This window comes from Blennius ocellaris (assembly GCF_963422515.1).
Source record: "Blennius ocellaris genome assembly, chromosome: 16".
NCBI lineage: Eukaryota > Metazoa > Chordata > Actinopteri > Blenniiformes > Blenniidae > Blennius > Blennius ocellaris.
Genome location: NC_137665.1, coordinates 6,044,486 through 6,067,646, shown reverse-complemented (window position 1 = coordinate 6,067,646; position 23,161 = coordinate 6,044,486). Strand labels below are relative to the sequence as shown.

Genomic DNA, 23,161 nt, shown 5'->3' with positions numbered 1-23,161 from the left:
AAATAATGAGAGCATATAAATCATCGTCAAATCCTGCATAATAAAAAAATATAAAGCGATATGATGATGTATTACTCATTTTGTGAAACCTGTAAAAATGAAAACCTTCTGTAGAAGCAGTTTGTAATTAAACTATTAGTCAGCTACCTGCTGTAGCATGAAAATGAACTACTCATACACTCTGTCTCCCGGGTCGAAAAACTGCTCTTGCATTTTATAGTTCTTCAGATTTATGAGAAATTGTAAAACCTTTGATACGATGCAGGTGAAAATCTATTGTAGATCAATGCGTTCTCCTGTTTCAAAGTATTGCCCCAATTTATTTTGTTCATGCAGTTTCTGTCACAGCGAACCACAGTAAACCAGTCACTCAGCAAAGAGCGTTTTCCTTCCTCCTTCACTTCCTTTGCTCTTACCATAGCCCTTTGCTCCAGGTTGGCCCTGCCAAGAGAAATAACACTATTCTTCCTGGAGCCAAGAGCAAAGGTCAACCTCTCTCCGGGAAAAAGACCAGCAGGCAACTGGGACAGGTCCAGGTGTCCATTAGGCGTCAGCGTACAGATCTTTGGGTCTGGAGAGAAAAGAGAGAAAAAGGGACAATATGACGGGGAAAATAACCACAGGTCTTGAATTTAAGGGATGAAGACATTTTTTTTTTCTACAGCTCCTATGAAAGCAGGATTGTTTGCCATAAATGTCCTAAAATGATGTTCGCCAAATCTCAAAGGGAGGTTTGATTTTCAGTAAATTACCAAAACTGTCCGAAAATATGTCTACTGGTGACTCATGAAGTAGGCTCCAATAAAAAACACTTCAGAGGAGTATTTCTACCACGTAGGCAAACATTTTAAAGGTACATTTCAGCTTCAGAGAACTGTGAGGCCACTCTAATCCTTTTGCACAATGTTGTAGCTTCTTCACAGTTTTGTAATTTACTCTTGTGTGGTTTTCATTGCCATCACTGAGGTTGCTGTCATGGCATTCTGCTGTTGTTAAGACTGTGTTTTAACATTGCTACAGAGTGACAATAAGGGACTATTCTGTTCTATTGTATTCTATTCAGTACTCGACAATACTTCATCCCACAGACAGCTTGGGCTGGTTCTCAGTGAGTTCATTTTTGTTCTGCCTGGGGAGATGTGGGGCGAGGAGTCGGCGGAGACGTGGCATCAGACATGCATTATTTAAAGTTTGTTCAGCTTACATTTCAGAGTGGGGAAAATGCACTTAGTAATTATTTCTGCAGAAATAGTTTAGCAATTGTGATACCTCTTCTGGCACAAAACAATTCCAGACAACTCAAAAATGATGATTGATCAACAGCTAATGCTGATGATTTTTTTTATGTGGTGTTTCCATGCTTGGGCCTTTATCTGGGTAGTTTGCATGTTCTCCCTGTGCATGAGTGGGTATGAGCATGATACTGTGATTTCCTCCCACAATTTAGGCTATATGCATTAGGTTAATCAAAGTTAGAGACTCAATTTGCTTAAAATGTTATATTGATTTTTTAAATCAAGTTTAAGTTCGGAAGGTCAGATTTCAACAGAAATCAGTGGACAAGTTGCTATAAAATACATTATATTATGAGAAATTTGTTAGACAGTGAAAACAGTTGAGGCATTCCAGAAGTATGTATATTTCACTGCAATGTTCCAATTCTTTTATTACAGAACAATGAGATATTTTGACTGGAAACTAGTCAGATACACTCAGTGGGAGTCTTGGTTTTTGCAGCATGGTCTTTGTATTGTGCTCAAAAATAGCGCTCCACACTCTCAGGTGAAAATATCCATGTAATTTCTGAGCTGAGAAGAAAATTAGACTTTATTAAACCAAAAAAAAAATGGCAGTCGTACCTGAGAGGTGCAGGGAGTCTTTTTGCTTGTCATTCTCGTCAAAATTACAGGAAGACCTGTCGTCATCAGAGTAGGAACGATTTGCATCACCCTGTGTCGGTGACAGTAAGAGAACAGGGGTGGGTCGGGAAGAGAAAGACAGAAAACAATCAAGTGAAGAGAAATAATGAGCAATTGAAAGCTGATTTGAATATGATCGGCCAATCTCTCTCTAATTGCACATCTATTGTTGGAGGACACCTTTTCTTATGAGTCCAATCGGTGTGCTCTCACTTGTCAAATCCAAATCACAAACATTTAAGAATCACCTGCAGTACATTTCTAAAACAAGTCAGAGAAAATGCTCATGTTTAATATTTTGCATCAAAATAATAAACTAAATGTTATTTCTCCAGTGAAAGCAGTAATATAAGACTTGTGTTTTCCATATTAGAAAGAGACACAAAACAGAACATTATTGGCAAGCTTTGAATATAATAACATTTGTCTTTGTCAGTTTGTCCTTCTCAGAGTGCAATGTCTTAAATCAATGTGTCTTACCTCAGCTTGGAAACCCTCTACCAGGATGGCCACTAATAAATTGAAGAGCACATAGTTTCCAAATGTCATAAGAGCTACAAAGTAGAGAGCAGCACAGGGGGAGGTGGAAGCCATGCCATTGTACAGCACCATGTTCCAGTCCTCCTGAGTCAGGATCTACAAGACAAGGAGAAAAAAACCCCCCACAAGAACACAAAAATACATGATGTACAGGAAAAAAAACATATAAATCAAGTGCATGAGCTGTAAAATGAATGATTGTTACCTGAAAGACAGTGACGATGGCCCACAGTAGGGAGTCAAAGTTCTTCCTGTCTGGCACAGTGTCTCCCGCCTCAGTTTTCAAACTGAACTTACAACCAAATATATGCATCCCCAAAATACTGCAACACAAGAAGAGGCAGTTGTTAACATGTGCAGCACACATAAGCAGCTTCAACTAACCACAGGACTCAAGGCCATTTCAAGAAGAAAGACCACAAGCAAGGCTTCAATTAAAACACAGTATAGTGTATATTTTAGACACACACACACACACACACACACACACACACACACACACACACACACACACACACACACACACACACACACACACACACACACACACACACACACACACACACACACACACACACACACACACACACACACACACACACACACACACACACACACACACACCATATGACTAATATCCAAGCCAGTCATGCCTTCTGTATCATTTTCAGCTCATACTTTGTTTGACTCCTCTGCTTGTTGCTGTTGTAATAAAGACCAGACAAAGTCACACGTATTATCATTCAGTGTTAATTTGTTTAGAGCCATTATACATGTTTTATCAGTTAAAGGCTGAGTGGCATTGTAAATTAACTGCTCACTAAAAGCTACAGTGGCTTAGATGCACGGGCCAAATGCCACTTGCTCAGGATAGCATTTGTTGGCTAAAAGCTCCAGCACCATCTGTCTTGGCACACTTATGCTTGATTGCTGTGCTGAAGGGGCAAAGAAGCTGGTTGGCAGGTGTATGCACACACACACACACACACACACACACACACACACACACACACACACACACACACACACACACACACACACACACACACACACACACACACACACACACACACACACACACACACACACACACACACACACACACACACACACACACACACACACACACACACACACACACAAGGTCGCTGACATATGTGCATACATGGTGGTATAAAAAAGGGTTGGGATAATAGCAATATGCTCTTTTGAGTCACTTGTTTGTTATTGCTAATCTTTTTTACCTAAAGAAATGCATTTCATTGTCAACAATTACACTCAGATGGAATGTGAGTGAAAACATTACTGTGTGGGTGTAAGTATACATTAGGAATAAAGCAAGAGGTGAGATCAGGTAAAAAAAATTTTTTATTAAATGACACTAAATAATATTAATTTCAGTAAAAATTCAAACACTTCACTGCATTTTTAAATGTTAAAATATAATCGAGTGAATAATTAAAGCAATATTTGAATATTATTCGATATAGAATTCGAATAATATTCGAATTCTTTCTCGATGTGTCTATACAGGGAACCTGCTATAATGACTTCTAACAGAAAAGCATTGCTAATGTCATACGAACAGCTATTTCCCAGCCTTCAAGGCTTAATGTGCTGTCATGTGTTTGAAATCACCTGAAGATGAAGATGAAAAGCATAAGAAGCATACAGAAGGTGGCCACATTGTCCATCGTCTTCATCAGCACCACAAGCTGCCGCCTCAGTGCCGGCATGAACCTCACCAGCTTAATGACCCTCAGCAGCCTGAACGTCCGCAGCACGGACAGCCCGCCGTCCGCCTGCCCGATGATCTCGCACACACTGCAGTTTGCATTCAGATGTGTTTCACAAAGGAGTGATAAAATGGAAGAAAAAAAAAGGAGAAAGAAAAATTGTGTTATTAGCAGAAAATTTGGAGGAAAATATGTTGATTGTGAGAAGCCAGAAAGAAAGACAATGAACAGATACATCAAACTTAAATAAAAGATAAAAGCCTGATCATTCTTTTAACCAACAAATCATGTTTATGCCGATGTCTTTTGCTTTTTGTAAGAGGAAATTTGTGGCATTTCATGCAAACTTGCCATCCATCCATCCATCCATCATACATTATATTTCATCTGTATGAAATTAAGTAAACATAAGTGAAATCTTATATTCAAATAAATTGTACAAATATGAAAAATTAAATAGTGAAACAATGTTTTACAAAACTAAAGAGCAATTAGAAGTAAATGTACATCCCAGTTTTGAAAAATAAGAGCTGACAAAAGCTCTTTACAAGTGATGATCCAACTTCGGTAAATGACTCCCAAGAGTACAAACCTGATGATGACAATGATGCCATCGAAGATGTTATACGGGTTCCTCAAGTACGCAAAGAAGCCAAAAGCAGTCAGTTTGAGGATCATCTCTAGGGTGAACATGCTGGTGAAGACAATATTACATATCTCCAGGACATTGGTCAGCTCTTCAGGCTGGTTGAAAGAACAGGAAGGGATGGAGAAAAAAAAGAAAGAAAAAAACACATTGGTTTAGATATATGAGAGCAATGAAGATGTGGAAATGGGTAGACACAGAAGAAGACTTTCGACTTTGAAAAAAAAGAAAAGAAAAGAAAAGTATCTCGAGTAAATCCAGAGCTGCAATCGCCTCAATAACGCAGGAAGAGGCACAATTATAAAAGCACAATTGATATTAAACCAGCGAATCCGATCACCGATGCTGCTACAAAAGATGCAAGAGCTACTTCAATGAATTAATAAAGAAATAAAACACGTGTGCACACTTCAGATTTTCTCTGTCTGTGCTGGAAAGGCTGCCACTCAAGCTGTCAATCATTTGACAGGAGAATTCACCTCCACCTGGCAAATAAAATTAAGACACTCTTTATTCAACATTGTGCAACAGTGAAGAAGGAAGGAGGGAGAGAGCGGAAAATGTGGATACAAATTGTGTTTTCCAGCACAGCTGTTTATGTGAAATTGTAAAGAAAATCTCACACCAGCACAAATGAACTGGAAATGAGAAAGGGAATTGAAAGTGTGTATTGTCTGTCTCGCACATGGTGTCAAACATCGGCTAAACTGGGGAGCCTGTTATCTTGAATTGGCAAAAGTACACATACATATTATATAACAGACACACGCGGACACACATCCAGTCAATTCCGGGTTCATTTCCATCTGTATACGCGCGTGCACAAGTAGGCTGGCTTTATGCAAGTGTGCTTTGTGTGCGTGCATGTGTGTGATGCAGGATATGGATCAGATGCTTTCTCTGATACCCCCTGTGAGTCTCGGTTTCAAAGCCAGCGGAGAAATAGCCAGCTAGCCCTGCCAAAGTTAGCAAACCATGTCAGAGGAAAAACACGCTCTCGGTTTCCCCCTCCTCTAATCCGCTTTTCCTCCCAATCTATCTCCATCCCCCTGGTTCTCCATCCTTTTCTCTTTGTGAGTCTCATTATCAGGCAGACCCATCTCTTCCCAATCAATATCCTCCTGCTGATCAGAGGAGGGAGAACAGGAGCAGGAGAACCTGGGTAATGGAGAAGGAAGAAGATGAGAAAGCTGAAGGTTTGCTTGGAAGCAGATGAAGATATGAACCGTGAGGGAAGAGAAATACTTGAGCTGGAAAAACAAACTGAAAACAAGTCCTCGTAAACACAGTCTAGATCTCCTGAGGTCAGTTTTGACAATGTTTCCATGTGGAGAAAAAAAAAAAAAAACTCTTCTGAGACTCATTTGAGAACAACAGCTAGAAGGTGGCTCCAGGGAGTTTATAATAACTGCACGATTCACCTTAAAAATCTGAATGTCATGACACAAAAATATAATAAATTCAAGGAAAGAGCTATACAGACAGGAACAAGTGAGATCGCTCAGCAAGTGGTCTAACCTTGACCATATCGAGAACTCGCTCACAGGTTCTCAGCACAAACAGGATCTGAGATTCATTGCTATTGGCAGAACCATCACAGCTCCTGACCTCACAGTTTAACTCAGACTAAATACCATAATGACTCCCTACTCTTGATTCTTGCTTTCCTTCCACCTGTTCCCATTACCTGTCAATTTACGAAAAGTGTTTCTCCATACTTGCTCACTCATGTCACCTCTTCCTTCACCACAAACCAAAATATTTATTATTTTATTGACTGATGATAATGTCCCGCATTTGAATTGTAGCATAACTGAGTCTTCTTTGAATGCACCACAACAAAAGGAAAAGGAAAATAAGAGATTGTCTTGAATAGGAGAAGATTAATAAGTAAAAAATGCAAGGTCATGTCTTTAGGAAATAATGTGCATTTTATTTTTTCCAAGTGGAAAACATGAAGAAACATTTTCTTTGAGCAGGGTGTGGTTGCAAATGCACCAGCCCTGTGGCAAGTCATGTTTTGAGGTTCGGAGTTTTTGTTTCAGGACAAGATCGCATGAGGTGAGGCTTTTCTACTGCAGAGCGAGAGCACACACTTGTATCACCGCTTCAGAGTCAGCCTTAGGAAATTGTGGAGGGAGAAAGACACTCAACAAAAAAAAAAATGGAGAAAGGCTCAAAAGACACGACAGACAATGCGTCTGCGAGTGTGCGCATACAAATGTGCGGTGAGTCTTTCTCCATATATGTCTACTTTGAAATGCGCACACACACACACACACACACACACACACACACACACACACACACACACACACACACACACACACACACACACACACACACACACACACACACACACACACACACACACACACACACACACACACACACACACACACACACACACGGAATTGTGCTGAAAACTGCTGTGTAACTGGCGTCTGCCTAGCACCCCCCTCTTCACTCTACCCCCTCTCTACCCCCCCCCCCCCCCCCCGTCCCCGTCAGCCCCCCTACCCAAGCCCTCGTTTATTTTTAGAGTCTTCGCAGATGAGAGAAAGCAACTACTCTGTACGCTGTCAAACAGTGAGTGGGTGGATGAGAGAAGGAGAAGCGGGAAGACAGAGGGTGAAACTAAGGGAGGTAAAAAAAAAAAAAGAGTCAGAGAGTAGATGAAACAGTTGGGGTAAGGTGGGGAGGGTAGAAGGGAGTAAGGAAGGAAGGAAGGAAGGCGTACAGGAACAAAGGAACAAGTGCGGCAAAGTGCAAAGGGATGGTGCACACAGGAATTAATGAAGGAAAGAGCGGCGAGAGGAAAATTAGCAAACAGGAGTTGAAGGAGAGAGGCAATTGAATGACAGGAGCTGATGGGAGAAAATGCAGAAGAAAGCCCTCTTATGTAACAGCTTGTGAGTCTATGTGTCTGCATGTGCTTTTTGTTGATGCATACGCACCAACAATGTTTTTTTTAATAAAAAATACATTGTGTTTATGTGTATTCACAGACTAGTCAAAATTGGAAGTGCTTTGTGATTGTGTGCGCACTTGTTTGTGTTTGTATGCCTGCGTGCATGCGTTTTCTTGGCAGGCATCTCCCACTCGCGCTCTCAGATACCTGCCTTGTCGTCCTCTGAGGAGCCTGGCCAATGTGAAAAGTCAGCTCAGTTATGTCTACCGCCAGGCTAAATGTTTACACCTCTGTCAGGAAACTGTATGATGCTGATGCCCCAAACCCACACTCATCCCGCCAAATGTCATCTGCCATTATGACATTTGTTAGCACTGATTTGTGGAAGTGAGAGGGGAGCGGAGAATGATTACGTGAACACACTCATTCGACAGAGTCTATCACTCTCAAGAACTCAAGGCAATACTCCAAAACAATCACAATCTTTGCAGACTCACTGCTTTAAGAATCTATTCATAAGTGAATAAATAATAGTGATCCTTTGAATAAAAGACAGGCTCAAGCACAGATCTGCAATAAATGTAAATGTACCCCCATTAATAATGCAACAACAATCATATGCATCAATATACAATGTGACATCTTACCTGGTTATGATGCTCGATGCCCATACTGATGGTGTTGATCAGAATAGCGATCATAATCCCCCGGCTGAAATACTTGCTCTCCACAATTCCCCAAAGTTTACGTCTCATACCATTCCAAAGGTCTCTACAATGTCCAAAACATGTCCTCTTCCGCTTCTTTCCTCCATCTCCCCTCTCATCTAAGTGGTTCTCCTCTTTGTCCGTCTCCCTCACAGTGTCCTCCTCATTTTCATCGCCATTAGCGGATTCACCAACAGCGTTTGTGCCCTCCTTTAGTGATAAAGCACATATGGGGCAGTCCTCGGGATTCTGAGGGACAGACAGGGTGATGCAGTTGGCCTGTGGTTGAGAGCCGTGGTCTGGGTGGCTTTGGTGTGGACAGTGGGGTGCTACATGAATGAAATGACAGAAATGGGAAAGTATTAGATTGAGACGTTCAATTACAATCTAGATCACATATCAAATTAGTATTTGGATTCAAGTGGTGAATCGAGTGATTCCAGCTGAGAATGGGTACATGTCGCCATCATAGGGTTAGCACAGGGAGACAGAGTCACCAGCTAACAGACATTTATTTTGACTGTGGGAGGAGAGTACTTAAAAAAAAAATCTTATAAATCAATCATAATCAAAATATCCTTTAAATTGAGTGACCATAGGTAATTCTATCTAATTTACCTCACCTACTATACATCTCATTGATGAAACTAACTATGAACCATGAACTACTGAAGATGAGTGAGCTTTGCCTGTTGGTACATTTTGTCTGGAATAAGTTGAACAAATGTTACATAAATAGCATAAGACAATGATGATACAGTTTTCGAAAGCACTGTCACTCACATCTTGAGTGCCTCGTGTGATGCCGCTCTCCGTTCGCATTGCCTCCACCACGCCTATTGCCTCTGCCTCCGCCAGGCGGCGGGGGCTTGCCCCTCAGTGTGTAGTAGAGAGCTGCCGATCTCCTCTTGGCCTTGCGGAGGACGTGGCAGACCAGCTGGAAGATCTCCTCGTAGCAATCTCCTGGCTCAGTCATACTGGCCAAGGTGGAAGAGGACAGGCACTGTGCCCTTTGTTCCTGCATCAGCTGGTGCTCCCGCTGTTTGGTCTCTGAGAACTGGGTGGCGATAACCACTAGGCACAGGTTGATCATGAAGAATGAACCAATCTGCATGCACAAATGAAAGATTAGTGTCAGTGAGAATCTAGAGACTTTAGTTTCCGGGATAGTGAGGGAAAATTCAGTGCAACCTAAGGGATTCAAGGTTTAATATCTCGCCTGAAGAATGACTTGTTCTGTGCTAAAATTATGGGAAAGACAAAGTGTATAAATCAGGGTTCAAGAATCCTAGCTGAAAAAACAGTCATCCGGTTCATTGTTTGATTTGAATAATTGGCCTGCGGTTGAAACAGATGTTTCTCATTCGAGAAACATGAAATATGTAAAGAATTGCAATGTCTCATGCGTAAATACACACTTGGGTGTGCATCAAGCTCACACACTTGCTGATTTCAATAATGTGTTTCAATGCCCCTGTAGAAATGCTAACACACATGCTAAAGGTCTCTGAGACTGGCTTCCCACCAAACCAAGGCTGATTGGAGCAGACAGACAGAGCCAACACATGCCCAAAGCACAGTTCCGCGTCTGGCTATCTTTCTCTTTTCATTCTCTGACTCGACTCAACTTTCCCTCGCAGCCGTTGCATTCAATGTCATCTTTTAGTTGTCTCACGCTTATGTTCCACATTGCTTCTCACAAGCAGTTCTGCACCGACTCCTAGCTCCATTTTCACCTTTATACACAAAATAAGATTAATGTCCATCTCACAGATCAGAGTGAGGTTTTATGTGCGGGGAGGATAGGTAGAAAGAAGATGAGCTGCAATACAAATGATACATGTTGATGGACTTGTTCAGTGACAGTAGTGGCGATTACTACAGGACTACTGAAATGGCTTTTATTTAAGTACTCTGAGAAGATTGCAAAACAATGACATCCCTACTGGCTAATGCGGAACAACTCAAAAACCACACTGCTGGATGGACAGAACAGCTTTCAGCAGTGTCTCAGGTTCGATACTGGCAAACATATATACCTACAAGGCCATACCTTTTGAAGCCGCGTAGCTCAATAAAACATGTAGATACAAAACCTTGAGACCTTCTGGTGATCGAAGATGCACCGCAATTTGAAAGAGAGTGCAGGGAAGCTTGGAAGAAGAAAATGAGGTGCTGCCACTGATATTTACTGAGAAGGATACAGAGGGGAAACACAGTCGAGAAGTGTGTCTGTACAGAGAAGGAGGAGAGATGCCCATCTGTGGCCTGTGGGTCAAAGAAGGTCTGCAGGTGTGTGGGCTTTGATTTCCCTCCAGGCCTGCATCTGTGTGTGTGTGTGTGTGTGTGTGTGTGTGTGTGTGTGTGTGTGTGTGTGTGTGTGTGTGTGTGTGTGTGTGTGTGTGTGTGCGTGTGCGTGTGTGTGTGTGTACTCTGTGATTCTGATCAGTCGACAGCTTTACGCATAATCAGGGAGGGCAGCCCGATATCACGTATTCAGATGATCGCTGCATTATTCATGCATGGACACATACAAAACATGCACACGTGCACGTGAATGCCCGTGCGCACACACGTACACACCAAAAAGTGTGTGTGATCACACACTCGCGCACAAATTAAGATGGTGGGCTTCTGGTATAATCGACACATGAGCTGCGATCACGGCAGCTGTCACCTACATTCACCTGCACACCTTTCCTTTTCTTTTCTGTCAAAGGAAACTCACAGAGCATATATCCAAGTTACAAACTTCAATTTATGCACACTCATCACTGTCACCAGTTCAATTTATGCACACTCATCACTGTCACCAGTCATGGGCGTTTGGGCTGCTCACTTGACAGTTTATCAAATACCAACAGACAGTGATGAGACTTTGTGTTTGACACCGCAGAGGTCAAGCTTCTCTTCGTGTCTGAGTTTTGTATCCCGGAACAGACTCTTACAGGATCAATTAACAAACTTTAAAGCACAGAACAGTTAATGACCCAACAGAGAATGCGAGGGGACGAGGGAGACATAAAGAATAAGATGACTAAAAGACAATAGGTATTACAAAGAGAACAATGAGAGCAGTCAAGGTGACCTAGGTTGAGCGTACAGCACCACTCAGGGTGGAATTAAAAGACGGAAAAGTTATCCTGTCAGCAGAGCTCCTCAGAGATCCCTTAGGACTTTTTGACTACAAGTTGCCAAACAAAATGGAGCCTTACGAGGAAGCACACATTTGTGCCAATCAATCAGAGCACAGATAGGTGGTATTGAATTGTTTGCAGCACAAACAAAGCAGCGCATGTAGTTGTTAGAAGTCATACGAGCCAGTGAGACTTGGCTGGAAAGAGCGCTACCTTGTTTTATTTAGTCAAGCGGTTCAATTGGCTCTGACTTGAAATGAGTGAGCGAGCGTGCTGAGCAATCTCCATGACATTGTAATCATTGGGCTAGCAGAAACCAGGCAAAAGTGATCATGTAGTAATGGGACTCCATGCGAGCGATCTTGCCAAGAGGTTGCCGGCACCGGCGATGCCAGGCTCAGGTCAGATCTGTCAACGTGTAGCGAAAAAATTACAGCTGCTGTCCTGACACCATTAATAATCTCCGTGATATTAGACCGATGGTGTTCTGAAGAGGTGGTTGTAAAAAAAACAAAAAACAAAACAAAACAGTAATTTCTCCTTAAAAAGTAGTACATAAATTATTTGTGCACTGATTTGTCCTCATTCATCTCTTACTCATTTACTGCAACGTATCGTGCATTTCTTTATCTGTAGCACATGATCATCTCCTTCCCTCTCTTCTGGTATGCTCCTGTCAAGCTTTACGACTCTGTATCACAATTCTTTACCCTGTTGGTGGGAAAATGCAACATCTGGGACTTTTTATTGTACTTGTATTGCTACACAGAAAGACTGAATGCAGCTTAGAGTCAGCCAGTGGCATATGTATGCTGAATTTAACAACCTTCACTGTGCCGCCATCTGGCAATGCATGCAAAATGCTGATGGGCTGTTGTACAGAACAAGCACATAATACCCTTTCTTCCTTTGGACACTTCTTTTCAGTCTTTTTCAGCTGTCTGTCTTCTATTCTTTTCAAACAAGGAAGCGCAAACTTACATAACATCTACCTCCCCTTGTCCTTCCTTCAGGCATCGATTTTAGACAGTCCTTTATGCCACTATTGATTTTCACAAATCGCTTCACATTTTGATTCACCACCACTCAAGAAATACTGTCATTCAGTTTATTGACAGAGGAACACCACGGAGGGTCTGTTGAAAGGGATTTCACCTCTGTGCTATAGTTGCACTTTATCTTTGATTTACACATTTTTGATTATTGAAATGTGTGCGGTAGGAATGTGCAGTGGTAATATTACTTACAATGATGAGCAAGATGAAGTAGATGAAGTTGTAGAATGAGTGGGCATCCATTACATAATACATTATTTCAACCCAGCCCTCCAGAGTGATCACCTGAAAGCAAAAAACCAAAACAAAAGGTAAACATCTGAGAAATTAGCTCCAGGGTTTTTTTTGTTTAAGTGAAGAATAACTATTTATCAGGAATAGAAATAAGACACAATATTCAGTTGTAATCGTTCAGTCAGACAGTGTGTGGCTCAATTTTAAAGTCACAATCCAAGTGCAACATACCTGAAAGATTACAATCCAGGCGTAGACAATGTTGTCAAAGTTGATTGCACCTTTATGGGGGTTGGTGTTCCCAGTGTGGCACCGAGTGTAATACTGGTTCCAGTTGATGCACAGACCCATGGCTTCACCTGCACCGCTGCCGTTGGCCAGGGGTTCAGGACTCAGGCCCAGAGCCTGCCTGTGGAGGGCATCCTCCTTGTCCAGGCAGCACGTCCGTCCTCCCTCGCGCCGCGCCGGCACGTCGGTGCACGACATGATCCCGTTGTCCGATGCCAGGGAGCAGATGAACGGGCGTTCGTCATCCTCCTCTGGCCGGTAGTACGGTGCTGGCAGGGCCATACCCGAAGAGCTGGGATGTGCAAGAAAATTAGTTTGGTGTTATGGTGTAGAATGAATATGACACTTTTTTTTTTTTATATCATTGTATTTTGTGATAATTTCAAGTGAAGAGGTAATTTCAAAAAGAGGAAAGAATGGAGAATACAGATGGGAGATGTTGCATAAAGCATTTTTTAGAGTGGATCCCCCTGAAAGTAGTCAACCAAACCTTTGGGATGAATGCATTGCCGAAGGCGAGCATGTGAATAAAGAAATGCAAATGATCCTGAAAGTACAAGGAGTTTACTTTCTTACTTAATACATCTTACTCTCACCATAGCCTCACTGTACATATAAAAAAAACCTTGCATTCATTCTCTGACGTGATTTTTTTTTTTTTTATACTTTTCAATCTCTCCGCCTTTTTATTCCAACCGAGTCTTAGAAGTATATGCATACACAGGAGGAATAATGTAGAAAGTGAATCACCTAATAAAATAGAGCTGTACATGATATTTACAGGATGCATGTGAAATGCAAATAACTCTGACATAATCATTTTCTTAATACTGCACATTTTAAACATGAATATACGGTACTTTATGATGACTTTGTTGCAGCATTGTCATTTCCTTGTGCAGACTTTACATCTCATTGGAACGTCCCGGTTAAAACAGATTAAACCGAGTTGAAAGTGCATACAAGTCTTAGTTTATAACCATGAGGGGAAAGCATCAACAACCTTTTGCATGCACTCCTATTACTACTGCATGCATGCCATCAATATACCCTTCAACTTAGACCCACACAAGAATCTTGCGTCATTAAATGTGAAAATGTGAAAATATAAATCTCTAAAATTTCAGACTAAGCGACCTTGAACAGGATTGCATATCATGTCACAAGTCTCTCGTAACTCTTACTAATAGCAGAATCATTCAAAGCTATGGTGAATATTATGAAACAAGCACGTCACTCAAGAATACAGGATACTAAGCATAAAAATGCTTTGTTAGTTCACAGGAGACAAGAAATGGGATGACAATCCAAAGTACCATTGTGGAGAACAACATTCAAAATATGTGAAAAACAGAAACTGCAAGTTGAACCAATCCCGCAGGTCCATTGGTGAGCATGTTGTGCTCCTGCATGACGGGAGAGTAAAAGAGGGCAGAGTGTGGCTGCTCATACATACGTAGGTCTGAGGCCCAAGGAAGACTAAAATAGACCCTCTCCATCAGCAGGGCCATTACTGAACACACACATTCAGGGTCACTCACCTGCAGTATTTACTCATGGCACTGTCTCTATCTCTCACTTCTGCCCCCCCCCCCCCCCCCCCCCCCCCCCCCCCCCCATTGCGGCCTCTCCATCGCTCCATTTGAGTTTCAAACCATCTTTCTGTCTTTCTTCACAAGAGCCCCTTTAGCCTCAGTTGTTCCACTTATTGCAGTTGTGTTTGTTATTTTTTTATACAGTTTCTACCATCTTTGACCATTTTTACTGTTCCTTTTCAGTCTTCATTGACTGACTTCCTAAGGAAAATTATCTTTTAGTATTTCCCGCTTAGTTCATCCTTCTTCCTTTCTCTTGATATGCGTGATCGCCTTCAGTCAATAGCAGTATAGATACTGCTGACATATATCATTGGCAGTAGAATCTCTTCTTGTACTTCCACCACAAACCACACACATGCACTGCCACCAACACACATGCATGCACACTAATTCCATGATCAATAACTGTGGCCATGTCAGACTATTCCGCTTCCCACAGAGAGAAGCTTACAAACCAAGCATTGATTTAGTGGCACAACAAAGTTTACAGGTATGCAGTAAGCTTGCAGTGGAATTATTATAAAACGACATGGCATAAAAAGAGACTGGTGGCATCAATGGACATAAAATAAGTCGAGAGAGGTTGGCGGGTGAATTGAAATAGTTGCTTTGCAAGTCGTGCTAAAAATGAAGGGATAAATACTTAAAGACAGAAGAGGGGGGGAAAATAAGACACAGAGAGTCCCTATCAGAGTAGTGGAGCGTGAATGAGGGCTGTTGCCTCCCTGCTGGTGACTTAGGATTGCACAGCATGGTACAGCAAAACCTGGCAACACACTGAGAACATACCAGCTAATATTGAGCAAGAGAGAGGAAATGATCAAGAGTAGCAGGTAGGGGAAAAAAAAACCTTGCAGCAAAAAAAAAAAAAAAAGACTGAGTGAACCTGTAGGGCAGATTTGCAATGGAAAAATGGAAAACAAATGTTCCCAGAGTGACAAAGGTTTGGGCAAAGAGAATACCAGGTTTCAGAGGAAGATGAAGCAAACCTTCCTTTACAATCTTGTAAAATGACCTTGGCTTTTCTCTGTGGTCATTTGAACAAGATATGTATTGTACATCAGTGCTCAGAGTTAATCTGCCTGAGCAGTAAAAATTGTGATATATTTTTCTCGGCTTGTAGAAACAGAAAAGGAATAAAACTAATGAAGGGAAGGTAGTCAAAGAAGCTGGCATACAATAAAATAAAGAGTACAGGAATAAGGAAAAAACCAAACCAAGGGAAGATGAAGGTGATCAGAAAACAGGCGGCATAAAATGTGAATGCTGCACTTGACTGTGACACTCAGCCCACTTCATTATGACCTCTCAAACAGCCAACATTAGGCCTTTACTTAGCATAATAGTCCTCAAGCGCTAACTCACCAACACCTCCTTAATTAAGCACTCAAGCACCCTGACGAACCTGGATAATAGAGCACGGTGATACAATGGTTTAAATATAAATTGCATGCAAAACTAACACTTAGGTGGAATAATAAACAACATTAGATTTACTATGAGATGAATACAAACAATGCAGCTGCATTAATCAGCGTATGAGTGAGCGGTAAATGTGCAGACACTATTCTGAAAGAAAGGAACAGCTTCACTCAAACATTGGTCTGAAACCAGGGCTGTTTCTTGCCCCTGGAGACATTTCTGTGAAAGTGGCTTGTTTTAAGTCAAGGGTCTAATGTTCAGCCAGTCAATTGTCAGGTGAGCACAGTGAACTTGGTGATCAAATGAGGGGAATGAGAAGGGACATTGGAGTTAAAAAGTTGTTCAAATGCTTTAGAGGGGTCATATTATACAGCTTTTCAACACTTTCCCAAGGGGCTCGTTGGTCCAAAAACATTGCCTTCAAAGTTTATTGACCCAAATCCAGCTTTTCCTTGATCTCCATCCATTTGAATATTACATATGAGCTGCATTCAGATTCTGCTGTGTCTGTGTGTGCTGGTCTGTCTCCAACCACACACATTTCAGAGAGGTCTTTTATTGTGGCCACCCTAAGGCACACCTGTGCCATACGAATATGCCGCACCTGTGAGGTGGGATGGATTACCTCGGCAAAGGAGAAGTGCCCACGGACTCAGATTTAGATGGATTTGTGAACAATATTTGAGAGAAAATAGGTCTTTTGTGTATATAGACATTTTTTTACATCTTTGAGTTCAGCTCATGAAAAATGAGAGCAAAAATAAAAGTGTTGCATTTATATTTTTGTTCAGTACACATCCATGTAACCATGTGCCCTATCACCTGTATTTAAAAGTGGATTAAATATCAATGTGACCCTTTCGTGGGTGTAATTGTCAGCTGGCTAACTTTAGCAGGGGACACAACAGGCAGGGCAACATGTGTCTCCTTTCATTTGGTTATTAAATCTGCCATTAGAGCATGCAGCGTCAGCAAAAGGACGCACCGAGGCCCTGAGTAGTATATATGGCGTATATACATATTATAACTCTCTGGTGAGCTGATGCCAGCATAAAGACACAACTCAGAGAATGAAATCAAACGCCGTTTAAAACTGCTGAATGTCACTCACACACAGACACGGACACAGCGGGCGACACCGTCACGTCAGTTCATGAATATGGAGGCATGCAGCTGGAACCTCATCACCGTCTCAGTTGCAAATTGGGACAAAGGCAGTTACAGTCATGGTGGAGTGAGGTGGCGCATAGACAGGTGGAGTGAAAAAAAGAGTTTTGTTGCAGCACTGAGTATAACGTCTGTATACATTGAGAAGCAACGATCGAACGACACCATAATTTATCTATACAAAAAAAAAAAAGATAATCAAAAGTAGAGATGGATGGTTTATATACGAGTCAGATATGGATTTTTCTTGACATGAAATAAAATGAAATAAAAGCAGAAAGCACATGTAAGGTTGGAGGGTGTGTACTAAATCACTGTTCATTCATCAAATCTGACCGAGTGTGGCCAAATATTAAAAACACATGGTGCACATACTACTGCAACTGTGTTAAAACTTACAGGGTGAAGTTCTCCTCAGGGTAGCAGCGGTTCCTCAGTAGGCCCGCCCACAGCTGCACGCCGATGATGCCGAAGATGAAAAAGACGAAGAAGCACAGCAGCAACACGTTGCCCAGCATGGGTAACGTGTCCAGCAGCAGGTTCACCAGAATACGCATACCTGTGTATTATAAAAGATCAATCTATCAATAAAGCGCTATCACACTCTCACAGCTCCGAGTGAAAAATGAACATACTATTTGCATATAGATTGCTTTGTCATCAGTTAATCATGGTGTATAGTCCAGCTTATGAATAGTACAACTCTGCTCAAAATGTTCCTGTCGACTAGAAATCACATAGATTTTCCACTAAATTGTTTGTGCCATGGTCTTTCAAGGAAACATGATTGATGCCTTGTGAATCATATGCATTTTTCTTTCAGTCCATAAGGAGAATTGAGGTGCTCAGACGTGACAGGAAGGTGGTTGTACTTGGCAGCCGGTTTACAAAATGTGGAATAAGGTTTGTAATTTCAGTCCAGCATATAGTGAGGTGAATACCTGTCAAGTATTAAGCTTTACAAAATGTCTTTGGTAATACTGAAGTGAGGAAGGTTTTATGATGAGATAAAATGCAAAGCATAATCCCAATTTAAATCACACCCATTATTTATATTTAAAGATATTTTACTGTTCCCGTCTATTCCTGGATTGGGCTGGCCGATAACATTTTGGTGTGCTTTTCACAGCATTGTGCAGGTTTTTAAAAAGTTTTGAACATAACTGTTGACATTATGTAGAAAAAAAAAAGGTAAAAACAGAAACATTTAACAACTGCTGTGTCCTATGTATTTAATTTATTTGGAAGAGAAAGAGAATCCGCACTACTGTACATCAATTGTTAATAATCATTAATTAATCAGGTTTCTCTCTGAAATGCTTTTGTTTCTTTAATTTATACATTTTTTTTTATTAAATAACAATCTACAAAACATACCTAAAAATAAATTCACAGCATTAGATGAAACTATATTCAAATATTACACAATAATATTAAATACAATAGAGAACAAATAAAAAAAAACAGAAAAAATGCATTAGAAATACATTGTAACATCAACCACCTGTTATTCAATAAAATAATGTATTTGTAATCAAACTTAGTTTGAGGTTTGAGAACTGCGGTTGCCATAGCAACTTGGCATTTTCTTGTTTAGTTGGATGAAAGTTTTAGAGATTTGAGCAGCATTTTAAATTCCTGAAGAAAAAGACTCAATGTAGGCGTTGATTTGGAAAACATTCGCCTGTGAACGGAGAACTTCCCTTGCAGAAATATGGATTAGGAATTGAGTTAGGAATTCATTGCCTTTTCTTGTAATAAAAGTTAGTTGGCTGTAAAAAAAATAAATCTTTGGTTGCTGTGATGTCAGTTTCAGGGGAAACAATCTGTATTGGTTGATTTCGGTGAACTATTTGAGAGGAGCCTGTTTGTGCTATTTTTTCATTGCTTAATTAGTGAGGAAACTTTGCTTATGATGTGTTTTTTTATCACATATTTGTGAGTTGGACTGGATTTTATTGAGTTGGGTGTTTTGGAAACTGTAACACTCAGGTCTGGCAACCCAGATTTTGGGGTCCTTGACACACAAGTCAACAGGTACTTATGTTATGAAGGCATGTTATATTATATAATTGTAACTAAGCAAAAATTGTAAGTAGATATTAAACTGATGGAGAGTGCTGTAACAATGCTAACATGTTCACGCTTCAATGAGAACTATATGGTTGCTGCATTTCTGCATATCTATGCAAGGCATTGCAGAAGATGTATGTATCCAGCATTTTATAATGAAGAAAATAAATAAAATAGAAACTGATGAATCAATTGAGCAAGGCTCTGAACAATGGTTCAATATACCAGCCCCTCTCGAGGAGGCCAACATTCAGACCAAAGAAAGAAGCAAAGCTCTATCGCTTTAAACATCAGTGATACAGAAAGATAATTGGGCAACACAAGGTCTCATTTGTAATTAGATAAAATCTAATTGAAGGCGTACAGACTGAAATGCTGAAGGATGATGACCCCCATCCCCTGTCGTTGGTCCTGTCCTGCTGTGATGACATCTTAAGCTTGTGATTAGTGAAACATAATGACAGCTGATTGGACTAATGAGAAAGAGAGAAGTGAGACCCACTGATGAGATCACAGCAAGCCCACACTGACACCTGAGAGAGGTGTGTCTCTGCGAGGGTGACACTACCAAGCGCTGGCGTGATGTGTGTGTACTCATCGGATCCGTGCGCATTTGTGTTCGTCGGTGCCGTAGTGATAATTCGTGAATAACAACTCAACAGTAGGTTAATGTGTCACAACGGTGCATCTAAACTGCCAACAGCCTGAATGACAGGAGAGAAAGCTGAGAAAGAAGCAGAGGGAGATGATTATGATCGTATTTACAAGAACGAAGATACCTGCAGCTCACTCTCACAAACAAAATCAGGCCTGAAAAATTGCTACTAAAAAGGGGGTTCCTCATTCCACGAGCTATAATCAATGCTGCATTTTGATTTGAATTTGTATATAAGTTTAGACAGAGTGAAACATGATTTCTATTTTTTTTTTAAATGTAGATTTATGCAGGTCTTGTGTCTTCCTATTGTATGTCAGTGAGTATGAAATTTGTTCGATTTTTGTACACGTTGGACTTTTTTTCTGTGCATCGTCATTTTCATCCTTTTCCTGGGAAGTTGTTTATATCATATTTGAAAATACCCAAATTCAAGATTTATCAAGGAGATTGAAGTCGAGCCTCAATTTACTGTTGCCACCTTTATGAGCCATGTGTGACTACACATTCAGATGCATACATGTGGCTCTCAGACAGTTGCAATGTGTGTAAAGGTTATTTGAATGTATTCTTATAGAAGTAAACAATGCTCTGATGACATATAACATGTAGAAAACAGCAAGAGCACTCCAAAACTGACAAAATGGCTAAAAAAAACACCTCTTGCATTCATCACTTGTGTTATTTTGATCAAATCCTCTCTTTGTCTTTTGCTGTCCTGCGGCTGAGTCATATGCATGACTGACAAGCAACAAATTACTTTTTTTTTATCATCTGGTCATTTTTATACATGCAATATTAATACTTATACAAGAGGTCATTTTAACTGCGTCTCCCAAGAGCTCTGCTGTAGTAATTAAAGGTATGTTCCAAAAGACTGCAATGTCAAAAAAAAGTACTTTCCATAACTGTTTCTGAAAAGCTTTGTTTTCTGATTTTTATTCTTCTCAGTCAGCCATTTCCACTGTTTTGCAAACTCCTGCTACCACGTGCTCTGCTGATTTGAAGTTGTTGTGACACATGTGGATCTAATCTTTCCTTGATTAGAAATTGATTTCTTTTATCTAAAAAGCTCAGAGGAACACTTTTTCTGTGGAGGTGAGTGTGCACCTGTCTGCCTCCTCTGGCTAATTTGGCTCGTCAACTGATATCAGAGGGAACGCAGCAGTGTTTCTAGCATGCATGTGTCTCCAATGTCGGCTGGAGGCAAGTCTAAATGTATTTGTTCCCCAGGGTCCTCGTCATTAGGCCAGTACTCCATTAGGCTTAATTGGGTGAGGAGAGGGGGGAGATGGATCGAGGGGAACGGAGGATGGGAGAACGAGAATGAAACAGGGCCTGAGGGTGCGCCGGAAAATAGCACGCGCCAATGGAAGGAGGAAGAAGTAAAGAAGCAGAAAGGCAAAAACTAATATTAATAGGAAAGGAGAGAAACAAATGTGTCTCTATTTTTCCCCCCGCTCTTATTTTTATTTTTCTTCTACCTGCCTCCATGTTGGTCCCCTTCTGGTGACTGGGCTGGTTTGCCAGCTCCTGCTGTTCCCAAATATAGATGGATGCCTCCCATTGTGTTACAATGGAAACACATTTGCAGCGACTGTGCGTGTCGCTCAACACCAAGACTCCTCTCTTGTCTTCTTTAACCATTTTTCATACCCCCCCCCCCCCCCCCCCCAAGTACTATTCTGGCCGAGTACTCTCTCTGTCTTGCACCAATTTCATCAGAAAGAAGTCCGACACAGCAGAGCACACACACACACCACACAGGGCTATAATCTGCCATTTTGGTGGAGGGTTACAAATTGAGGTGTGTGAGGGGTCAGGGTGTGCTCATGCTCTCTTCATACCCATGAGCTAAGCAGCGATCAGACAAAACAAGGAGCAAAGAGCTTTGGCCCCACGTTTTCTCACCTCCAATGGGGTCATAACAGAATCTGGTTACTACACGCTTGTTACATGCAGCTTACCGACAACATAATCAATAACAATATGCATGCAACAGTCTGAGACAGCATAAACCAATATAAACACAGGAAACTGACAGCAGGCTAATATATGTATGTCAACAGTCAATGAGCGCAGAGGCAAATAAGCGTGCATCTGCGTTTACAAAAAAAAAAACCCTGTGTATTTGCAAATTATTGCAATGATGAATAATCAGCAGATCTGTTTACAAATCTGCACACTTGTCCCTGAACAACCTCACGCTCCCTCCATATACTATCTTTTAATCAAAGTACTTTAAGCAAAATGTGGTTAACATCTGGATTTTCTGAGTGGTGCCGCTATGTGTCTGAATTTCTGGCTGAGTCGTTTCCCCACTGACGGCTCCACCTGAAAGGTAGCCTGTCCTTCTGTATGTACAGGGAAATAAATTAATTTCAGCGGACTGAAGACAGCATTTTTAGGTAATTACACTAAATATGGAGAAGCTGCTATAATTGGACACTTGAATGATGAGCAAAAGAAAAAAAACTGTCAAAATTTGTTTTACGATGATTAAAAGCTGTGGAGGTTGAAGGAGCAGCAGAACATGTGTTAAAGCAGTGAAATAAAATGAAATATATCAAAAGTGATTGTGCTTGTGTGGCCTGAGACGACACATCTTGCATCCAAACTGAAACTTTTACTCAGTGTTCTCTTCTCTTTCACCCAATCCTGTTAAATGCAGTTTTTTTTTTAAAACACAACATTCATCGTGAGGAGAAATGTGACTCTTTTCTCATGTAAAGGTTTCCAAGGTCCAAATAGAATTATGTAACTATGCTCTAATGCAATCAGCTACATCTGGTGGAGACTCATTTCACTATTAAAAGTGGAAAAGATAGCCTCCTTTAGCAAGTTTGAGATATTTAAAAAAAAGTTTCAAAATATACAAGCATTTGGAGAAACTTTAAGCCACTCGATAATAACTAAACCAACGTTTGCTCTACTCATTCACTGACGAGGCTGATGCAGTTAAGTTAATAAAACTCTCATCAACAGAGAGATTCAGTGTTCTTTTTTGTTTGTTTTTTTATGACTAGTGAGGCAACTTGACTCCTCAAAATTAGCTTTACTTGCTAATGCCAGG

At 40.9% G+C, this 23,161-nt stretch overlaps 1 protein-coding gene across 1 annotated transcript in view; it reads right to left on the bottom strand.

The window, feature by feature from the left end:
* cacna1ia (calcium voltage-gated channel subunit alpha1 Ia) overlaps positions 1-23,161 on the bottom strand; it is a gene marked incomplete at both ends in the record, with an annotated part of 112,972 nt that overhangs the window by 38,565 nt on the left and 51,246 nt on the right. Inside the window, 11 exons of the mRNA XM_080511989.1 lie at positions 417-571; positions 1,860-1,950; positions 2,400-2,555; positions 2,665-2,782; positions 4,098-4,283; positions 4,788-4,939; positions 8,400-8,788; positions 9,243-9,567; positions 12,844-12,936; positions 13,117-13,465; positions 17,760-17,919. Coding sequence (XP_080368115.1) covers positions 417-571; positions 1,860-1,950; positions 2,400-2,555; positions 2,665-2,782; positions 4,098-4,283; positions 4,788-4,939; positions 8,400-8,788; positions 9,243-9,567; positions 12,844-12,936; positions 13,117-13,465; positions 17,760-17,919 — 2,174 coding nt within the window. The remainder of the gene's footprint in view (positions 1-416; positions 572-1,859; positions 1,951-2,399; positions 2,556-2,664; positions 2,783-4,097; positions 4,284-4,787; positions 4,940-8,399; positions 8,789-9,242; positions 9,568-12,843; positions 12,937-13,116; positions 13,466-17,759; positions 17,920-23,161) is intronic.